At 42.3% G+C, this 20,909-nt stretch overlaps 1 protein-coding gene across 1 annotated transcript in view; it reads left to right on the top strand.

Moving 5' to 3' along the window:
• The first annotated feature begins 7,828 nt into the window (after positions 1-7,828).
• LOC139051031 (synaptotagmin-5-like) overlaps positions 7,829-20,909 on the top strand; it is a 98,412-nt gene continuing 85,331 nt past the window's right edge. The window contains exon 1 of the mRNA XM_070528048.1: positions 7,829-7,865. Within this exon, the coding sequence (XP_070384149.1) occupies positions 7,860-7,865 (6 nt within the window). The 5' untranslated portion in view covers positions 7,829-7,859. The remainder of the gene's footprint in view (positions 7,866-20,909) is intronic.

The raw sequence follows: 20,909 nt of genomic DNA, 5'->3' as shown, positions 1-20,909 counted from the left end.
GAATGAATGAAAATAGACTTTGGTGCACCAATGTGTCATTCCCTGTGACGTCCCAATACATACTGCGCAATGTTGCCTCGAACCCAGAAGACAGACTTGAGGTTGTCCTGCTTCCTAGGACTTTGACTATCGCTGGCAAGGTTATGCTTGCAGTTTCCTGCGATTGCAAGATGCTGCCTCTATGACCATAATTTATCATTCAGGGCCATGTTTATGTGGTCGCAACCTCATTCGAGTCATAACAACCCAGGGCTACAGTCGTGATCCTGAGCAGTACCAGCAGACAAGATGACAAGGACCTCGAAGAAATGTATAGAAATGTCTTCCAGCCAGAACAAGGCCTGTTCAGTGCTCCGCTCGTTCTCTTCAATGTCAAAGGAGGAGCCGTTTTGAACTTTGTCAAAGTGAGGCCACTGTTGTATGCAATGTGGGACAAGGTGACTGAAAAGCTTGAAAGGCTGGTGAAATCAGGTGTGCTTTCTCCTGTCGCTCAATGAGAATGGGCTACCCCGATTGTGCCAGTGCTCAAGAGAGATGGATCTGTGGCAACTGCAAACTAACTCTGAATGCAGCATGCGTCGCTGAACAGAATCTGCTTCCAGTCATCGATTATATTTTTGCTGCAGTGCGCAAGGGAGACGTCTACAGCACCTTAGATTTGCATGATGCCTATGACCATGTTCCATTGGATGAAAAGTGAAAGAAGTTGACAACCATCAAAAGCCACAAAGGGTTGCTTTCCTTCAACCACCTAACATCTGGAGTGTCATACGCACCAGCTATCTTTCAGCATACCAGGGAGAATATGCTTAGCATACCAACAGGCGTACAAGCATATATGGATGACTTCCTGGTGGTGGAAGAGAAATGCAACATGGGATGAATCTCAAGGCAGTGCTCCAGCATTTCTGTGAATGTGGCATCAAAATGTGGAAGGATAAGTGTACCTTCATGAAGTCGAAAGTATCCTCTCTGGGACACAAGATCACCAGCGAATGACTTCATCCATTGGGAGCTGTGATGAAAGCAGCAAGTCAGAAGAATATGAGCAAGCTGCACTCATACATTGATCTGCTCACTTAGAGCAATTTCTTGCCGTGCATGCCAATGATGCTTGCTTCGTTGTGGAACCTTCTGAAGAAGGATCACCATTGGAAATGCTCATCAAAGCAGCAAGAATCCTTGGAACCATCTAAGGAAGCCCTTCAAAATGTCAGAATGCTCACGCATTTCGATCCAACCAAGTCACTGACCCTGGAGTGCGACACATTTCCACATATATAGGAGCAGTGCCCCATCGTGTGAAGCCCCTAAAGAAAAATGAAAAGTAGCTCCATGCTTTGAAGATGTCTGCCGTCCTGCCTGCTGCGCTTTCCCTCGACGCTCGGCCCTCCCATTGGCCGAACAACGTCACGGGCTCACTCGTGCTTTTTTCTTGCTTGTTTTTTGCTTGTGCCGCCATTGCGGTGCCAAACATAGTGAGCGGCGTAAGCAGGCGGCACATTTTGTGCCTCGTTTGTGCTTTTGTAGCATAGTTCTGTGTTCACGATGCCACATTGCTGTGCCTTTGGGTGCTGCACAAGGGAAAGGGACCGCAAGCGACTATTTTGTATTGCATCGGCCAAGCGAGTTTCGGCATGGAGGAACGTCTGGCTTCAAAGAATCAGCCGAGATTGTGAGGTAAGCGAGAAATTCTTCGCTCATCGCTAATCTCATACACTTGTTGTATATGTTGCTTCGTTAGTTTTGTTTTTTTCACTCCTATGTGGCGCATCTTCACGCTACATTTATTTGCAACTTTAGAGCCCGACTTCAATCAAGTAGTCCTCAAACGCACGTCTTTTTGTCGACTCGGTCATACATTCCTTGTCGTTCTTGTGATGCCATGTGACGTGGATTCAATTCGTCGTTGTATAGTGGCACTTGCCTGTTGGCATATACCTAGTGAACCTAGTTGGCATCAAAGAGATTCATTCAAGGCCATTACCGAGCTAGTGGTACATACCCAGTGCTCCAAGTTTGCATCAAGGAATTTCTTCAAACAGCAGTACTTACCCAGTCGTGGACCTACAGTGTCCCATGTCGGCGTGAAAGGTTCATTGAATAGCAGCACGTATGTACTGTTACGATCGGCCAGAGGGGGAAGCGACCAGCCAGCCTCTCCTGCCCTACTGCGACGAATCGCTTCTTGAGGCTCACAGTTGCCTTGGACAGACGAGCGGCGACACCAGGGCGAGGCATGTTTGACAGCTGACCACGAGGCTGAGACCAAGGAACTCCTGGGAAAGTGCGTTATGCGCCGCTTCGTTGCTGTCGCCACCAGGAGCCATGATGCAAATGGAGTCTTGCTCCATTGCAGTGCTCTTTCTATGAGCGTCCCTTTCTTTCTCTGGGAGAGCAAGCCATGTGTGCCCGGGGGTATTTATCCGATGGCGTTCAGAGAACAAATTTTCTGGAGTGATGGTGCGTACTGGCCTTCGAGGCAATTGCGAGTGCTCCGATTGGACGATGATGTGACCGGGGATTTCTCTGGCCTAGGGATCTAGGGAGGACAGAGCGGCTAAATGTGGACACCTGTGCTATTCTATTATGCTCTGATATGTGCTTGCCGAAAAGATGTAGCCTTCTGACTTGTATTTCATTCTACTAGAACGATGTACTGCACTCCGTGATCCAGCCAGTATGAGTGTGCTTTGTTCTATGTAAATAAGATTGCCTTTCCAATGTAAATAAACTCCCTGTTCCATTCATCACCCTATCGACCTTGTACTCTTCACTAAGAAAGGTATCCTCATTAAGAAAACTCGGACGACGGCATGGGCCAGCTTAGCCTCCGTGTGACGCTCCAGTAGCATAGGCCAGCTACCCGTTATGAGATGACACCGAGGCTACGCTCCCTGGCTCGTACAGTACACATTTCCACATACTCGGAGTAACCAAGTTGGTACAAGGGTTGGTTTGAAACTCTGTCACTTTAGTGCAGCAGCTTGATGCACTACACATTAGGCTACTGACAAGTCTATGACCCAGGTATGTGGAAAACCGTTGTGTACACATATACGCATGGAAGTCTGTGAAGTACCCCAGGATTGTTAACACAATAACTGTACAAGTTTATCAATGCAGTGCACGTAGAGGAAAACTAGCCATAAAATTATATAACGTAAACATCGAAAATACAACTAAACGCGGTGTAACCAAAATTTCATCAATCAACTGGGCAGTTTGTTCCACTCTGTGTTTGTGGGAAGAAAGACATTGAAACAACTTTGCTCTACATATAACTTCTCTTTTTAATATCTGTAATGAGGGTCACTCTTTGTAATAAATGTTCGTCACTGTTGAGGCACATTTCAGAAAAAAATGTGAAAAAATTTTAGTATGTATTTTTCCATGTTGTAAGGCTTTGCACTTGGAAGTTTTAGCTTTTGATGAGCTGCATTCATGAGTGTATTTGTTGAAATCAAACAGGATTGCCAAACTTTTTTGTATATTGTCTGTGTCAAGCTTAGTCCACTTATCTCACTCCGTACACACATACTCAAATATTGGGAACCCCTCAACCTTATACAAAAGTTGTGTTTCTTGTGTTCAGCACTTCTGCCTGAGATATCCCTAACAGTACACACTTTCCCAAGGACATGATCGATATGACGATGCCAAAGGAATTCAGGTAAGAAAATAATGCCAAGGTATTTGTACTTGTTAACTCATTAAATAGGGTTGCCAGCCCTTTTCTTTCTTGTTAAGCTTTTATGAACTATTTTCTGTATGTAACCTGCATGTGCGAGCGATCTCACCACCTGTAAATCTTTATGCCATTCTACAAAAGAGTAATATAGATGTTTGTATATATCTTCTATGGCACACCATTGTCGGTAAATAGTGGCATATATGATGTGAGATTTCTAAATATGTCTCATGTAAATTAATAATTGCAGTGGTATAAACACTCAAGCTTGCCGTACACCCAAAGTCACTTCGACCTATTTAGAATGGACGGTGTGGATAACGGCCCTCTGCGGTCTAATTATTCTTTTGTGCGGGCATTGAGCACCAAGGTGAAACAAGAATTGAAGCTAGTGGCTTTCAGAAAATTGTTGTCTATTGATCTTCATGATCAAGGGGTGTAATCAATGACATGCTCTCAATTATCGCCTTTCAGGTACGTCCATAAAGCATTTGGATTATATGTTATGTGCTGGTGGAATGCCTCCAAGAATGTGTCCTTTCTTTTTGTTATTGCGTCCTGCATTTCCTTGGTAACCTGTTTTCTTTCTTGGGATTATTTAAAACCTGCATAAGCTCATTGTCTATGTTGAACCATTTTGCACATATCTTGCATGAACCATGGCTTGCTTTCACTTCACTGTGATTTCATTATCCATGAATGCACATACACATGATGCAACTAAACACTTCTGTGCATAAATGTATTCCATGATTTTCATACTAGGCACTTCGAATAAAGTTTTGAAAATATTGTAGTACCTACTGAGCACACAAGCACTACTTCTGCAGCAGTGGCGTAGCTAGAAATTTCGTTCGAGGGGGGGCTCACGTCGCAGCTGGGCCTCCTCCTTAAAAGGAAGCTTTATCTCGGATGCTCCTATCTAAATACACGTAGAAGGTGAATTAGTTTTCCTCGGCAACCACTGCACAAAATTGATGAGGCTTATGCATTGAAAAGAAAACTTAAATTTTACTATCTTCTGGTGTCGAATTTTTCATTTAGGTTGTCAATTTTTATTAAACACTGGCCCAAATCTCAAATTTTCAGGAAACGAAACTATCACGTTTAAAACTCTAAGTCAAAAATGAAAAATAATGTAACAATTCTGTGAATCGCATCAAATGGTACATCTACAGCGGACAAAATTGATATCTCACAGATGAATCTCAAACAATTTAGCATTATCGAAATACGGCTTTTGCAAAACCCTTGTGCACCACGTAACTAATTCACGTAAGATACAAACTGTCATACGGAATTTGTCCGCTATGACTCTTTTAATAAATGCCGTTTGAAGAACCGGGATATCTGTTTTTGATGAAGAGCTTTTAGTTTGTAAACGTCGTGCTTCTATTTTTTTCGCACTTTCAAATTTTTCAAAATAATTGAAACAAAATTCAGGCCCTATATCGAACTTCCGCTTCCAAAATATACTAGAAGTTGAACTTTCTCAAATTCAACTAATTCCATTAAAAGTGATCCAGGGGTTATCTCAGAAAAGCGTTCTGCGTTTTACATTTATTTGAATAGGCCGCGTTGGAGTTGGGCCTGAGCTAAAGCTTCCTCTTAAACAATTTGTCGAGAGATCAAATACATGAATAATAACTGCATTGCCATTGTCAAAGATGCTGCCAACGAATTCTTGAACGCTACGCACTGTCAAAACAAGTAATATATGTATTATTGAATAAAAAAAATGTACTCGTATGTGCCGGAAATTGTGCTCAAAATAACTGATATCAATGATTCCATGTTTTTGTCTATTTAAAAAGTAAAGAAAATATCACACAACCCTTAGAGCTATATCAAGTCGAAACCAGCAGAGCAGTGCATTCCACTGATATGAAAAATGTAAATGCCAAGAAATGAACAAGTTGAGGACAAATATGTTATAGAAACTTTGTAATTCAACAACCCTTCTTTACATTTTTGTAGATATGCAACGGCCAATGAAAAATCTCAATGACGCTGTCATTTATTCCAATGTATTACGCAGGAGCAGCTGTCACCGGTCGTGTATCGTAATTGCACGGAAATAATTGTCCCAACAGAGAGCACCTATATGAAGCCGGTCTGCAAGATATACGAGGGCGAGTCAAATGAAAGTAAAAAAAAAATTAGATTATGGGGTTTTACGTGCCAAAACCACTTTCTGATTATGAGGCACGCCGTAGAGGAGGACTCCGGAAATTTCGACCACCTGAGGTTCTTTCACGTGCATGTAAATCTAAGTACACGGGCGTTTTCGCATTTCGCCCCCATCGAAATGCGGCCGCCGTGGCCGGGTTTCGATTCCGCGACATCGTGCTCAGCAGCCAAACACCATAGCCAGGTCGTGGAACAAGATGACCCCATTCGTCAATTTTCCACGTCGTTTGTTCTTGATTGCGACACGCAGCCGATCCCGCGTTTCACAATATCGGAAACAATTGATGGTCTCTCCGAATTTAGAAAATTCTATCAGTAATGGCCCCTGACGATCGAAAAAGAAATAGTAAAAAACACCTTCCCAGTGGAAATGATGGCCTTTGCTTTCTTTGGGGACGGTGAATTCAAATGTTTCCACTCTAAGCTTTGCCGTCGTGTTTCAGGCTCGCAGTAGTGACACCATGGTTCGTCCCCGATCACAATTGCAGGCAAGAAGTCACCCTCATTGTGATACCGGATCAGATGAGTCAAGGCAGCGCAGAACCTTCTTCTGGCAGTCGTTCTAAATCTTGGGCATCCATTGCGCACACAAAAGCCGATGACCGAGATGTTCATGAATTATGGCGTGAACCGAACCGCGACTGATGTTCACACGCTGTGCCAGTTCATCGATCTTTATCCTCCGTGCTTGTCTCATCAGCTCATCAACTTTTGCTCTTGTGTTGGGGGTGATTGCACGACGGCTTTGGCCCGGTCTTGGATCGTCTTTGCAACTTTCACGTCCTTTTTCAACCGTTTGCTCCAATGCTTCACATTGGCCAATGAAATGCAATGTTCAAGGTACATGGCAGCCATACGGCGAATAATTTCCCTTTGGGAAACACCTTCAGCTGTCAAAAAATTCACGCCACCTCGCTGCTAAACTTCTGAATTGTCCATTACGTCACGCAACCATGTTCAATCCAGTGTATGAGAGCATTAAAGAACATTTACCGTGACATATGCGTGTCACTTTTGTAAATGAAAGGTGCCTGTGTGCAACGCGCATGCCTCGCAGATAATGAACCGGACCATTATTGCGTGGGGTGGGTAGGCTCACTTTCATTTAACTCGCCCTCGTTCATTAGAAATGCGAAGATACAATGGAATGTACAAAAGCTTGGTAAAGGGCAAAAAAGTGTCGCTGGAAAGAGTTCACTGCACGTATGCACAAAACCTCGCAACAAGATATTTATATATACGTATAAGTCCCCAATAAATCTACGTATTTAAGATAAAGTCGCTGTATATAATGTATCAAACAAGGCAAATAAACATGTAGCGCAATCACAGATTCACAGAATCTAGGATCCCGGCCCATTCCATCCACTCCATCCGATGTATCGCGTGCGACGGAAGGCGGCGTGCTTGCTCCCCGCTTTTCTCCTTTGCGCACGCAAGACTGAGCCAGCATCGTCGGCCCACCCATTTGAACCCCCCTCCTACTCTTTCACTCGCACATACAGCATGCGGCGCGTGGTGATGACGTTATTGCCCTGAGACTTCATACGAAATATGAGGGCGACGGCGACAGCAGGAGGGCGCCTTGAGTCTTCATATAATTGCTATCGCAATAATATAATAATAGCATCCGGCAACCAAAGCGTGCCGCGGCCCATTACTTTCCGCAAAAGAAGTAACAAACTGTCACCATGCGACAGTTCGCTGCGCCGCAACAACGTATCTTTTTTTTTTTCCTTTTGTGGGGCGGAGCACTGAAATGAAAAAAGCAAACGCAAACGAGAGTATGTTAGCCCCAATCCAATGCCTACTTTGGGCACCTAATGTGGCTAGCGCATGAATATCGAAGAAAACGTGAGACGCTTGGTCCACCGTGAACCATACGCATAGTGTTCGGTATTTTACACCGGCGAGACAAGACTTTCCGGAGAGGTTACACTCAAACGAACACGGTGTAATCCGTCAAGTCCTCACAGTGATGGCGGTGAGTGACCATTGTTTCGTTTTCTAGTCTGCTAGCCAGAAGGCGTCCAAAACTCTGCCTGGCGAAAATTCACTCGGGCAGAGAAAACCACACGTGCACCGAAGTACGCCGCGCGGTGGTTTCGGGGCAACACAAGAAAAACATGCGCTCTGTCTGGCTCTGGCAGCCCGCGGGTAGGGTATAGCGAGACTAAAAACAAAATTAAGAGGCTCAATGTGTCTTCACGAATAAAAGTTAAAGTAAAAAAAATAAATAACGTAGTTACCCTGGCTGGGTTTAGTGTCTTGACATAGATGCTTTGGCATAGGTGAAAAAAAAAATTTGATATTTTTTATGCGACATGACGGCACAAATGAACCACCACAACGCTTTGTCGTATCGTATCTCGCTGCGTGTTTTGTCAACTTGTCTGATAGTGTGTTGATTTGGCTTGTCTCGTTGTATGTTCCGATCTAAGACTTTAGAAAAGTAGATGCACCTTTGGCGCCAAATATTTATCCCTACATTAAGCCCACAAAGTTCCGGAATTGAAAATCTAAAGCACGACTTTGGAAATATTAATGCACCTTTCGCATCAAAAGTTTTTAGAACTTTATACCCATAAAGTGTCAGAATTAAAATCCAAGCGCTCCCGATTCCGCGGCCTCAGCGAGATGCTGCGATGAGCCCGCCCACCCGCCTTTGGAACTTTGTGCTCAGGTGGAGCTCCTTGCGTTACGATATGTGACTCCCGGTGCATGGGCTTTGCCGCGAAATCCAGCCTGATTTCGCAATGTTCGCGCTAAAATGTTTTTTCGAGCGTGAAACGGACATTCCAGACAAAATCGAGCATGATTTGCGGCGCGGAGGATTGTTTTGGCCGGCGGCGCATGAACAGCACGAAAAATTTCGGGAGGGGGGGCTAAAGCCTCATACCCTCCCCCCCCCCCCCTCCGCTGGCTACGCCCTTATTCTGCAGTATATGTGCTTTCTTATAGTGGTGCAGTACTGTTAGCACTGCAGGCAACTATTGCATACTGTTCATTTCGCAGCACATTGGACAGTGATCACCTACACAGGGCAATACAAATGTAGACTCTACAGACCCACATAAATTCGTAAATATTTATTGTAGTATTTTGTTCTCGTGGGTTTATGTCTGTCCAATTGGATAAAAGGAGAAAGAATAGCATATCTGGAACATTTCCTTACCTGATGCACCGATGCCATAACGTGGAAGTTTGGACTGGCACTAGTCGTCTTCTGGCAAATAAAGTCTTCAAAGTAATGTTCATTTAAAGTTTCTACACTGTAAACAGGTTTGACCCTTTTAGGGAGTTTTGGCCTCGTTGCATAACTCAAGCCCTTAAGGGAGGACAAGATCCTCCCTTCGAACGGAGTTTTTTTTCACCTCCTCGTGTTTGGTGGTTTTATGGGGAATTATGGGAGTTTTTGAATTCTCCTTTAAACACCAACCCCTGAGCGGTTGCAGGAGTCTTTATGGGGAACGTTGGGAGTTTTTCGTTCCTCTTTTGGACACCAGCACTATGGAACTTTTTATGAGGAGCTTTGGGAGCTTTTACAAGTTGACATGGGTATTTTATTTTGCTGCTTATGGGAATTTATAGGAGAAACGATGGGAGTCCTTACGTACATTTTCGGAAACGTTTGGCTTCTTAAGGGAGTGTTGAAGGAGACCTTTGGGAAATTATTTTGCCTCCTTCTAGGAGTGCTTAGGTGTAAACATGGGAGCAACTGTTCCCATATTTTGGGAGCTTTGCTGAAGGGAGCAATTATGGTTAATTTTGAGAGTTGAATTTTTGCTTTTTATGGGAATATATAAGAGAATGTTTGGGAGTTAATTTTTACAGCTTTAGGGAGCTGTTTTATTAAGGGAGTTTTAAACAGATGTTTTGGGAGTGCATTTTAGCTTTTTATTAGAGCTTTTACAGGTAGGTCGGGAGTTTATTATGCACTTTTTGGGAATTTTACGAGGTTGAAGGGAGTTTTTTGTGTGTTTAGTAGATTGTGTCTAACGAGGTGCAAAAATTATGACAAAGCAATAAAATGTCTGGAAATTTATTACAGTTCCAGAATCAAATGTGCCAGCATATTACAATCAATGACTATTAGCATAATGAAAGTGAAATAATTCAATAAATTGGATACAAACAAGCAAACCAGTTTGGCAGGAAATTCAAGCATATTGCAAGCTTCAGTGATGTTGAAAATCCACAAGTGAAGCCAAGACTGAAATTGAGTGGCTCAAAACATCATGAGCTATTGGGCAGTCCTTGCAGGCATTAGAACAGGCCACATTTGTTTTTGCACGTAAACAAGCATGCTACAAAAAATGATGCAAAGGAGGCCAGACAGCACCAATGACCTAGAACATAATGAAAGTACTTTTGAATGCCTATGCTATTTCTAATAGACATCTACATACAACTTATTCTCTCATGTAACACGCAGCTGCAAAGAAAACCCGAGGTAGTACCACCCACTCTGAATCAATTTCCTTAGCACTGTGCAGTACCTGAAATTCAAGCTTGCCAGCTAGAGAACATGACAAGTTCACAGTAAAATGGGGCATAATGTGATAACAGTAGTCAAACAGGTGATATCTCAGGCTGAAGTAAATTCAACAAGGGGACTAGTCGTCAGGGAAAGGAAATCCAAGCAAACAATTTCAGCTCACTTACATGCATACACAGATGCCACTACGTAGGTTCTTGTTGTGATGCCCCATGACCAAAGTCAGCATCAAAGAGGTCCATTAAAGAGTGGCACACATGCAGTGGCACACACCCAGTGTACATACACAAGTTTGTGTCAAAAAAGTTCGGTGAAGAGCTGCATCTACCCAGTGGCCCCAAGTGATAACCAATGGCCACAGTGACACACCCATGGTAGCCCCAGGGGGCACGTACTGAATTTCCACAGCTATAAGGAGCTTTTTCAAAGTTTCTTGCCTCAGAAGACGCCTCGCATTATATAACCGACATTGACACAAACAACAAGATCACTCATAGAAATTGGTGTCAGCAACCTCCCAAACTCCCCTACTTCTACACACCTTGCTATCCTAACTAAATCCCCATGTTGAGCATTTAAACTTGCCTCACCCTCCCTATGCACTCAGTCATTTTGATGGATATCCATGAAGTGGAGAAAAGTGAACTATATAAATAATGCCAAGGAAAACAGTTGTTACCCTAACGAAGAAGTCCCCTGCTCAAAAAAATTTCTCCACCTGATATAACGCTTGTTCGACCTCTGCTGACCACCTTCGGCTGAATATTGCATATCGCACAAAGCAGCAATTCAACTATAATTTTTAGTTTTATAATGAAACAAAAATTTCCAATACAGGAATCGTGAACAGGAAACTAAGTAATAACAATAATACAGGAACCCTTAACAGTATCCATAAGTGTGAAATTTTTACACAGGCAAAGAGGCCAACATTTACCCACTAGGGCACACACAAGGCATTATTACAAACATTTTCTCTGCAAAAAGCCCTAACACCCCGACGCCAGGTGGTGTCTTGCGTGGAGCCATGCACGCATTTAAAAAAATAGGCATTTTGTATTTTCTTCTTCCGCAAGATCAAGACAGGCAGGCTGTGATGCTGTGCAAGCAGTGGTGGCATTCAAAACGGAAGGAATCCACACAAAAAGCCATGGTACTGTTGAGATGGCAGTGCATGATAGGGAGCATCCTGAAAAACCAAACGTAAATAGATTATGTACTATTGTATTGCAAACTGACACCACATGAATATTTAAACACAGCATCACGAATTATTCAACAGTGCTGGGCCATTCAATGCTATCACGCCAAGTGTATCTTGGCCACCTCAGATTTTAGGAAAAATTACAGCCCATTGTACCTTAGGACAGAAAGCTGATCTAGTTGCTAAGGATTCATTATGCAAAAAAAAAGGTGAGGTGTGCAGACACTAGAGCAGAGAAGTGGATAACACGAACGCATTGTACAGTTGCAGACTGGATGAAGTCGAGAGTATGACAAAAGCCCGTCTGGTCGGGATGATGCATACTAAAAGGAAGAGGTCCAGACACCGACCAATATGGCTTAAAATAGTTATTTACGTTTTGGCTCCATCACGGGAGCCTTGTGAACAAGACTCCCAGGGGGAGCCAAAATGCAAATAACTATTTTAAACTATTTTGGCCAGTGTTCAGACCTCTTCCTTTTATGTTGCAGAACGCACACACAGAATACTTTATGAAAATTTCACATCGTGTGAGCATCGTTATCTTGTAGACTAAGGCTGAAACATTACGGCACTGACAAAGCTACAAACAAGTGTTTCTATGAATGACCACAAGGCTTTCCAGAATGTTTCATTAATTGAGATTGACCATTAATGTTATGTATCTGCAAAGAGTATCTTCTTATCTGACTTGATTAAATATAATAGACCTTCAAGCAGTTTCTGAAAAGTATTTTCATCCAGCTAGGGTGGTTTGTAGGTACGAATAACCAATTTAGGAACCACTATTTTGTATTGAAGAAAGAGCTTATCATTAAAAGAACCTATAGCTGCATGATTAAAAGTTTCTGAAATTTTGAATCAACTCTATATCTGCAGAAGCTCTTTAATTAGGTATTAGGATGCCTAGCAGTACTAATGAAAGTAAATGACAACACATTAAAAAACTAATAAAATGAATGTGTTCTTGATAATACAATGTGTTGTCTTATTATACACAGATTATACAAAACACCAGCAGTAATGCGCATATCTTCAGAGTGCACACAGTTTACCAACGTAATAAATACAGGTCAACATCATAAAGCGACACAGGTACTGGGGTTTTTCTTTCACATTGGCCTGAAAAACCAATCACTTGAGCATTCAGCCATATTACAAACAGCACCTGCGTGCATGAATTCAAGAAACTTTCAGATGTGCAAAATTGTTTAGGAGCTTTTAAGCAATGGGCATTACACTACTATTATGGGTAATTGGTTGCCTGTAAAAGTGGTAAATTAGGTGAACTGGTAGTTGTCCTTCTGGTGAAGGATATTGCAGAAAATGTGAGGACAAAAACATAGGAGCAATTTGGAACCTATGAATGCTAAGAAAGAAGACAATATGCAATGTTACCATGCTGACAGACAGTCAGATAAAAGATGATACAAAGAAAGTTAAATACAGATTACACAGATGCAAGCATTCTGCTTCTTTATTGCTGCAAAACTCGGCAGTTACAGAAGTGCTTCATCCCCTGAAAAACATTTTAGCAATACGTTCACTATGGAGTTCCACTGAGGATGCATCAGATTTGCATGCTTCAAGTGGTTTGGGCTACTCAGAGACAGACATCTGGCTTCTAAACGCAGGAGCATGACGAAATACTGCAAGTGTTCCAGAAAAATGCTTACATGGTAAGGGAAATGACAAAAACAAGAACGTGGATGAAAAGACCAAACTGCCCCAAAGTCAAATTTTAGCAATATAAGGTTTTATGAAACATAATTACAGTTCTAAGACAAAACAAAATACCAACATGATGTGCAGAGAATGGGTGCGGGAAATGAAATGACCTCACTAAACAATGACTACATAAATAAAAACGACACATTTGCAGGAAATTTCACAATACACGACATATAAACTGTGATTCATGATGCACCCATGTCATACATCATATTGTTCAAGTAACCAACTTCTTTATTCAAGACCCCTGTAGAAGGTTTGTTAATGCAGTTATTGGTTTCTTGGATGGAAAAGGCCTAGTATGCAAATCTGCACTTCCCTGCCTTATATTTGCAAAGTGCATGTGTACAGTCAAATTTTGGCACAGTTTGGCATCTTTTGCAATGTTTTGCGAGATATCCACATACTGTTACCATCTACATCTGTGCACGATGCTCCTGCAGCCTGCCATTAACACAAATACTGGTTTATCCTACGTAACACTTTCCGCTGAAGGCATTAAATGCACTCAAAGGTGCCCCAAAGACAGGTTGAGCATTCTGCGCAGGTTAGCAAGGTCTGAAAAACTTGCAGGACATTGTAAAAGATGTCAATACATGGCAAAATACAACAGCACAAAATACTCAGAAGATATAAGGCTAAAAGTGTACACTGATATATAAGGGCCTTTCCAGACAAACCGATAAATGCAACAGCACACCTTCTATTGAAATCTCGAATAGAAAAATTGATTACTTGAAAAAGATGTATGGTACACGCAAAATAGAATGAGTGATGTATCTTATATGTCGCGTATAGTCAACTCTTGCTGCAAATGTGAGCCTTTCATGCATGCATATAATCGCACTCATATACTAAAACAAGTTCATGTGCAATGCTAATCTTGTGCATTTCACGTGCTTCATCTTATAGTCAAGTAACTGTTTCCTAATGCCAATAACCAACTCTCCCAGCTTTCAGCAATAGTATGCAAGATTATTTATTCTTAGAAGTATGATAGCATGAAAAAACAAGGAGAAAGACCTATCAACCGGACCAGCACCAACTACAAGCTGATTTTGCTCTTGGATGGAAACGAGTATTACTAACCATAACCATTATCAGTGTTTCAATGAGGGAGTTGGTGAACCCAGAACTTGCATGAAGAATAACTACAGTAGCCATCTGGCTGCACATATGAGCCATGGGTGTTTCCCTATCTTCCAGCCAGCACATAAGGTTAGTTGCAAAGAGCCCTGACAGAGCTGAGAAGGACGTGATTGAGGTTTTCCACATTAGCAAACAAAGATCGACATGTGTAAAAAAATAATCACCATCTCTTGTCAGATTCGAGTAAATACGGTAGTCACCTAACGCAATGTGTAATGAATCGAGGGTAAATGCTTTATAAAAAATTACATGTTTTTGACGAGAGAGAGAGAGAGTAAAACATCTTTATTAATAATATTTGAATGGCGAGAGCAGTCCTCCCACACTGCTCTCGCCATTCAAATATTATTAATAAAGATGTGTTACTCTCTCTCTCTCTCATCAAAAACATGTAATTTTTTGTAGAGCATTTACCCTAGATTCATTACACACATTGCGTTAGGTGACTACCATATTTACTCGAATCTAGGCCGACCCCAATTCTAGCCGACCCCCTAAAGTTCGAAGCCAACAAAAAAATATACTACCTCGAATGTAGGCTGAACAAAAAAAGCGAGGACAGCATTCACAAAATGCAAACAGCATTTATTGAATCTGAACGTGCAGAGCTCATTGAACGTTGTCGTCACTGCTAGACTTTTCGCTGTGTCCCTTGTCCCTGTCACCTTCAAACAGTGCACTATCTTCAGTACCGTCAGTGCATTAGATATGCTGCACTATTTAAAGGCGTGCACGATCAATGTGCCTGGGATGTCGTTCCAGGCTGAGCTACCCAGCCCACCAGCTGCGATAGCGATGCACGTTTGATGCGGCCGTTTCCATTAGCATGTGGTCTTCGTCAGTCCACCAGTCCGTGTAATATTTCAGCAGACGATCCTTGAAACGTTTGTTGATGCAGACATCAAGTGGCTGCAACTGGCCCATCATGCTGCCCCGTATGACAGCGAGGTCCGTGTTCGCTTGTGCGAGTGCAGCCTTCACATTGTCGGTCAAGTGCCCACGGTAGGAGTCGACAACAAGGAGCAAGTTCTTTGTCAAAAGGGCTCCTGGACGCCATCGCCACACAATCTTAACCCACTCTTCCACAATCGAACCCGTCATCCATTCTTATTTACCTGCACAATGACATTTCTTGGGAAAGTTTCTTGAGCAGGCATGGTCTTCCTTTTAAATATCATATAAGGAGGGAGTTTATGTCCATCAGCTGTGCAGCACAGCATCACAGTTGCGCACTGCTTGACGTAGCCCGCTGAGCACACCTTCACCTCCTTGGCACCCTTTTCATTCACTGTGTATGCCACTGGCATATCAAAATACACAGCCGCCTGGTGGGCGTTGCCGATTTGCCGAAGGTTGTGGCCTGCCACTTCTCTCTTTCGCAGCACGTAGCACTGGAAAGCTATCAGCTTTTCTTCGAAATCGCTTGGCAGCTTCTGGGTGATTGAAGTGCGACGTCGGAGGCTGAAGCCAAAGCGCTTCATGAATTTCTGAAGCTAGCTTTGAAATCCTTTGGCATTAGGCCTCGCTCCCTCGAAAGCTCCCTAGCTTTCGCATGGAGCACTTCTGTTGTCACTGGAAGGGCAGCTGCCTCTGCGTCCAGACAAAGTTGGCCAAAACTGTCTCCACTTCGTGGTAATGGCCTTTCTTTGGTCCGCTAAAAGCCATCCTCGTACCGGCGCACACAAAGAGCTGCTGTCGTCCCCTCCAATGACGGACGTTTTTCTCGTCGACGCCGAAGTCCCGCTCGGCTTGAAGGTTTGACGATGCCTCTGCAGCTATCACAACTTTTCGCTTGAAAGCGGCACTGTAGTGTCACCTGCTTGGTGCCATAGCAATAACACCATGCCGCACACTGATACGGCCGACACAACACAGGTCAAAATGGCAACCTCGCTTGTGTACGGCTGGCTACTGGCATGGCTAGTAGCGGCTGCGATGCTGACTTTTCTAGATGGCGCTAGCTGTGTACCATATTTAGCAGCTTCAATGAAAAACTGAAGTGTTTTTTTTCTCTTTAAATCCTTGAATCTAACCCGACCCTAGAGTTAGGAATATGATTATTTGAAAAAAAATAACTATCGGCCTAGATTCGAATAAATACAGTAATTTGTTTTGCTACTTTTCTTAGTGCCCCATACAAGATTAACCTTTTCCATGCCAATTTTATTTTCAGAAAACCAGCGAAATTTCCAAACTATTTTTATGAACTATTCTTTGTGAAGTTTCCTTACTGCAATATTCGCAGTTTGTTTACAACTTTCTGCTGTCTTTTATTAGCTGACTTTCATGTTTCTAGGTTGCAAACAGACAAGGATACAGAAACAGTCTACATGAAGCACATATTTTGGAAGAAAGTCAAGCGTACTTTTTTTTATCCTCCATGAAACATGTTCTTCCAGGAAGATAGGGGGTTAACCGAGGGCCCCGATTTTTATTAGTCATATCATAAAAAGGCAACAAGCACTAACACCAAGGACAACATAGGAGAAATTACTTGAGCTTAATAAATGAAATAACAAAATGATTAATTAATGGAAATGAAAGTGGATAAAAAAACAACTTGCCGAACGTGGGGAACGATCCCACAACCTTTGCATTTCGCGTGCGATTCTCTACCAATAGAGAAGAAATAAATGAGAAGAAAGGGGGTTAATTGCGGGGCCCAATTTTGTTTAGTCATATCATAAGCCAACAAACACTGACACCAAGGACAACATAGGGGAAATTACTTGAGCTTAATAAATGAAATAACGATACGATAAATCAATCAAAATGAAAGTGGATGAAAAAACAACTTGCCGCAGGTAGGGAACGATCCCATAAGTTGCGGCAAGTTGATTTTTCATCCACTTTCATTTCCATTAATTTAGCCTTTCGTTATTTCATTTATTAAGCTCAAGTAATTCCTCATATGTTGTCCTTGGTGTCAGTGTTTGTTGGCTTCTTATGATATGACTAATAAAGATTGGGCCCCCAGTTAACCCCCTTTCTCCTCATTTATTACATAACGAGAGTCTCAAATCCGGCAACATTGATGCCATCAAGTAGTATGTGTGGGTATCTTGACCGGTTGCCTTCACCCAAAAAAGATCACGTTCTCGTGACGCCTGCGGCAGAAAGTGTGTTTCACGTCCACCGCCATGGTCTGCGAGTCGTGGCGCTGGATAACACTCGCAGGGTTCTACAAGGAAACGTAAATACCCAAGAAAGTGGACGGGAAACGGCGCCACGGTAGCTCTATTGGTAGAGAATCGCACGCGACATGCGAAGGTTGTGGAATCGTTCCTCACCTGCGGCAAGTTGTCTTTTCATCCACTTTCATTTCTATTAATTTATTGTTTCGTTATTTCATTTAACCTGAAGTAAGCTCCCCTATGTTGTTCTTGGTGCAAGTGTTTGTTGGCTTCTTATATGTTATTGCAGGTGCGGCACGATAAGTAAACTGCAGAGTAGTAAGCAAAAAAAGTGTTTTTTTCTAAACAGGTCGCTAGGGGCCCAAATATTGCTCCCAATCATTAGTATTAAGTTGAAGCTTCAAACATGAGTTTTTAGCTTTCCAGCTTCTATTCTTTACTTCAGATGAACAAATACATGACATTTTGATATGATATGGGATTCTTGCACTGGACAGGCAACCTTTGTCACTGCAGCCACCTCACTTTGCACGGTCATTTTTAAAACCCATGGAAACCAACTTCTGCCCAATTTCTGCTCACTGCACCCTCAGATATCATTTTGTTCAGAAATTGGCATCACTCACACCAAGCTGATGAAAACATTGCCGCTTGTACATGGCACTGAGTAGGTAAAATGAAATCACTGGACCAGTCAGACTCATCACTATCCCAAAAAGAGTGAATGTGGCTATAATTGCACTCCCTCCAAGAATAAAATCGGGTGGTACTTGGTGCGAGCACTTTCAATGTGTTTCTTTGTGCCCATTTCTGCGCGCTATATGTCTACTAGTATGTCTGACTTAGTAGCTTAAGCAGAAGCTCTGCCATAATATATGTTGTCCACTGTAATGTTATTAGCCCAAACGATGCTGGTAATACAATGTGAGCTATATAACAGGGACATAAAAGTTCTTTGTATCTTTTATATATTTTATCTTTGTCGCATATAGCACACTTCTGCTGGTTCAGGTGGGTTACTAGAAGCGAAGGAAATAGTTTAGCTGAAAAGATGTGTTCTTTGCTCCAAAACAGCAATACTATAACTGATGAATGCCCGTGTAACTTGGCTTTGACTGTTCTGAAGACCAAAGCAATGAATATTGCACAGTGCCATGCAGAAGTATTTACACCATGTCTTGATTTCCCTTCAAGAGCATCTCTTCCGATCACCTGAGGGATGTTTTTAGCACACAAAGTGTCTCCTTGTTGGCTTTTGACTTTTAGCAGTTAGCAGAATGCACATAGAGAACTGGCAAGTGACCAGCCATAACATACCCGCTGTGGGGGCATAGTGGCTATGGTGCGGCGCTACTAAGCCCAAGGGCTTGAATCCCAGCCACAGCGCCGCCACATTTTAATGGGGGCGAAGTGCAAAAATACCTGTGTACCGTGCATTGGGTACATGTTAAGGAACCCCAGATGGTCAAAATTAATCTGAAGTCCCACACTACAGCATGTCTTAAGATCAAATTGTAGTTATGGGATACAAAACCCTTGAATTTAATTTTTATTTCTAAGCCATGACGTGAGTAGCTAGGGATTTGCATTTTTTGTTTTGTGAAGTTGACTCCGGGAGTTCTCAATCAGAGCTTCTACAAGATGATGACATCATTTTGAAAAGTTGGCTGCCAGTATAGAAACATACTGCCCTGTGGTATCATCATGCATTAAAAAGAAGTGCGTAGTGGAGCCAACCCTATGAACGGCAAAGCAGAACTTTATGGTTTTACTTCTGATAGACCCAGCGCAGCCTTAGTTGTAAGGCACAAATTTAAATGACAAGCCTTGCTCATACTCAGTAGGGAAATGGTTAAGTGCATTTCGCTTCCTAGTTTCAAGTTCTGCAACTAAAATATACAATTATGTTCACTTTCCTTTTTTGGGGCGGGGGCAAAAACTGAGCACAATTAACTAATCACTTATCTATCATTCAAGCGATGTTTGCCTTTCTCAGTAGTCTATCTAAAGACAGAAAACTAGGCTCAGGTGTTTTTATCTCTAAAAGAAGACAAGCTTTTATATGGCAACCTATCAACTTGAAGCCCACAGTAGTAGTTCAGCTTCTATGCCATCTAGCTGTTGAGCACGAGTCAAATAAAAATTAATGCAAAAGTATTAGTGTTCCATGCTTTTAATGCACGGTAAAGGGACACTAAAGGAAAATAATGAGTTAAGTTAGATTGAAGGTTAGCCTTTCATAATAATAAATTAATCATTTGTAGCAAGAACAGAGCTTTTCTAAGCAAGAAAATTAGAGAACTGGAAAATCAAAGAGCACCAACTAATAAATTGAACCAAATTCTGTAGCTTTATGTGCCAAAACCACAATATGATTATGAGGCATGAAGTACGAGGGAAACTGGATTAATTTTGACCCCCTTGGTTACTCTACTGTGCATACAATGAATGCACAGCACACATGCATTTTTGCATTTAACACCTATCAAAATGCAGCTGACACACCTACAATTTGATCATTCACCCTCAGGCTTGGCAGCGCAACATCAAACAGCACAACTCAGAGCCCATGCTTGCAGGCAACCTTCTGCAGTGAGTGCGTCACTTGGTGCTCATGAGGCAGTACTTCCAGCTGCTTCAGCTGCTTTTAAGTGTGTGCACTGCTGGCTTTTGCTGTTTTAAAGCCCTTAAAGCCCAACTACAACAAAAGTTAGGGCTGCGTAAAAAATGATTCAAACAGTGTAAATACAAAACAGCCTTCTAGCATTCTTGATAGCGAGACTGAAATGAATGCCACAATTACCAGTAACTGGCAGTGAAGCATGACTCAGATTGCAGGGCTCCTTAGTGCGGCCTACGAGATAAGGGACCCAGCTGCCTGCAGTGTGATAAGAAACCTGGAGGCGATGTGGACTTTCGTCATAGCCACTAACCACCAGGTTCATGCGTCATCTGCTAATACACTATTAAAAGAATACCAAAAAGAAAATTAGACAGTTACCAGCCCCGCAGCTTTGCCAAGATCACTACAGTAGTATTTACTACTCATTTATTACGAATTTAGCAAAAGTGAAATTTCTTTGCATTTGGAATTTCAGCTTTTGCAGTAGGGGTATTGAGGTGTGATGATCACAATGCTCATGTGCTTTGTGACATTACATCACTACATATTTGACAAGGCCATGGTTCTAAGCGTTTTTACATACATCGATATCTTAATTCTTTTACAACCCAACTCCAACATGACACATGAGAATACAGTAGATTACATTTGAAATCTTTTTAACGGGCATGGAAAAGCACTAACCTTTA

This window comes from Dermacentor albipictus, chromosome 10 (genome assembly GCF_038994185.2).
Source record: "Dermacentor albipictus isolate Rhodes 1998 colony chromosome 10, USDA_Dalb.pri_finalv2, whole genome shotgun sequence".
In the NCBI taxonomy this organism is placed as follows: Eukaryota; Metazoa; Arthropoda; class Arachnida; order Ixodida; family Ixodidae; genus Dermacentor; species Dermacentor albipictus.
Note: the sequence above shows the minus strand (reverse complement) of the source record. Positions and strands in the feature narration are given on the sequence as shown.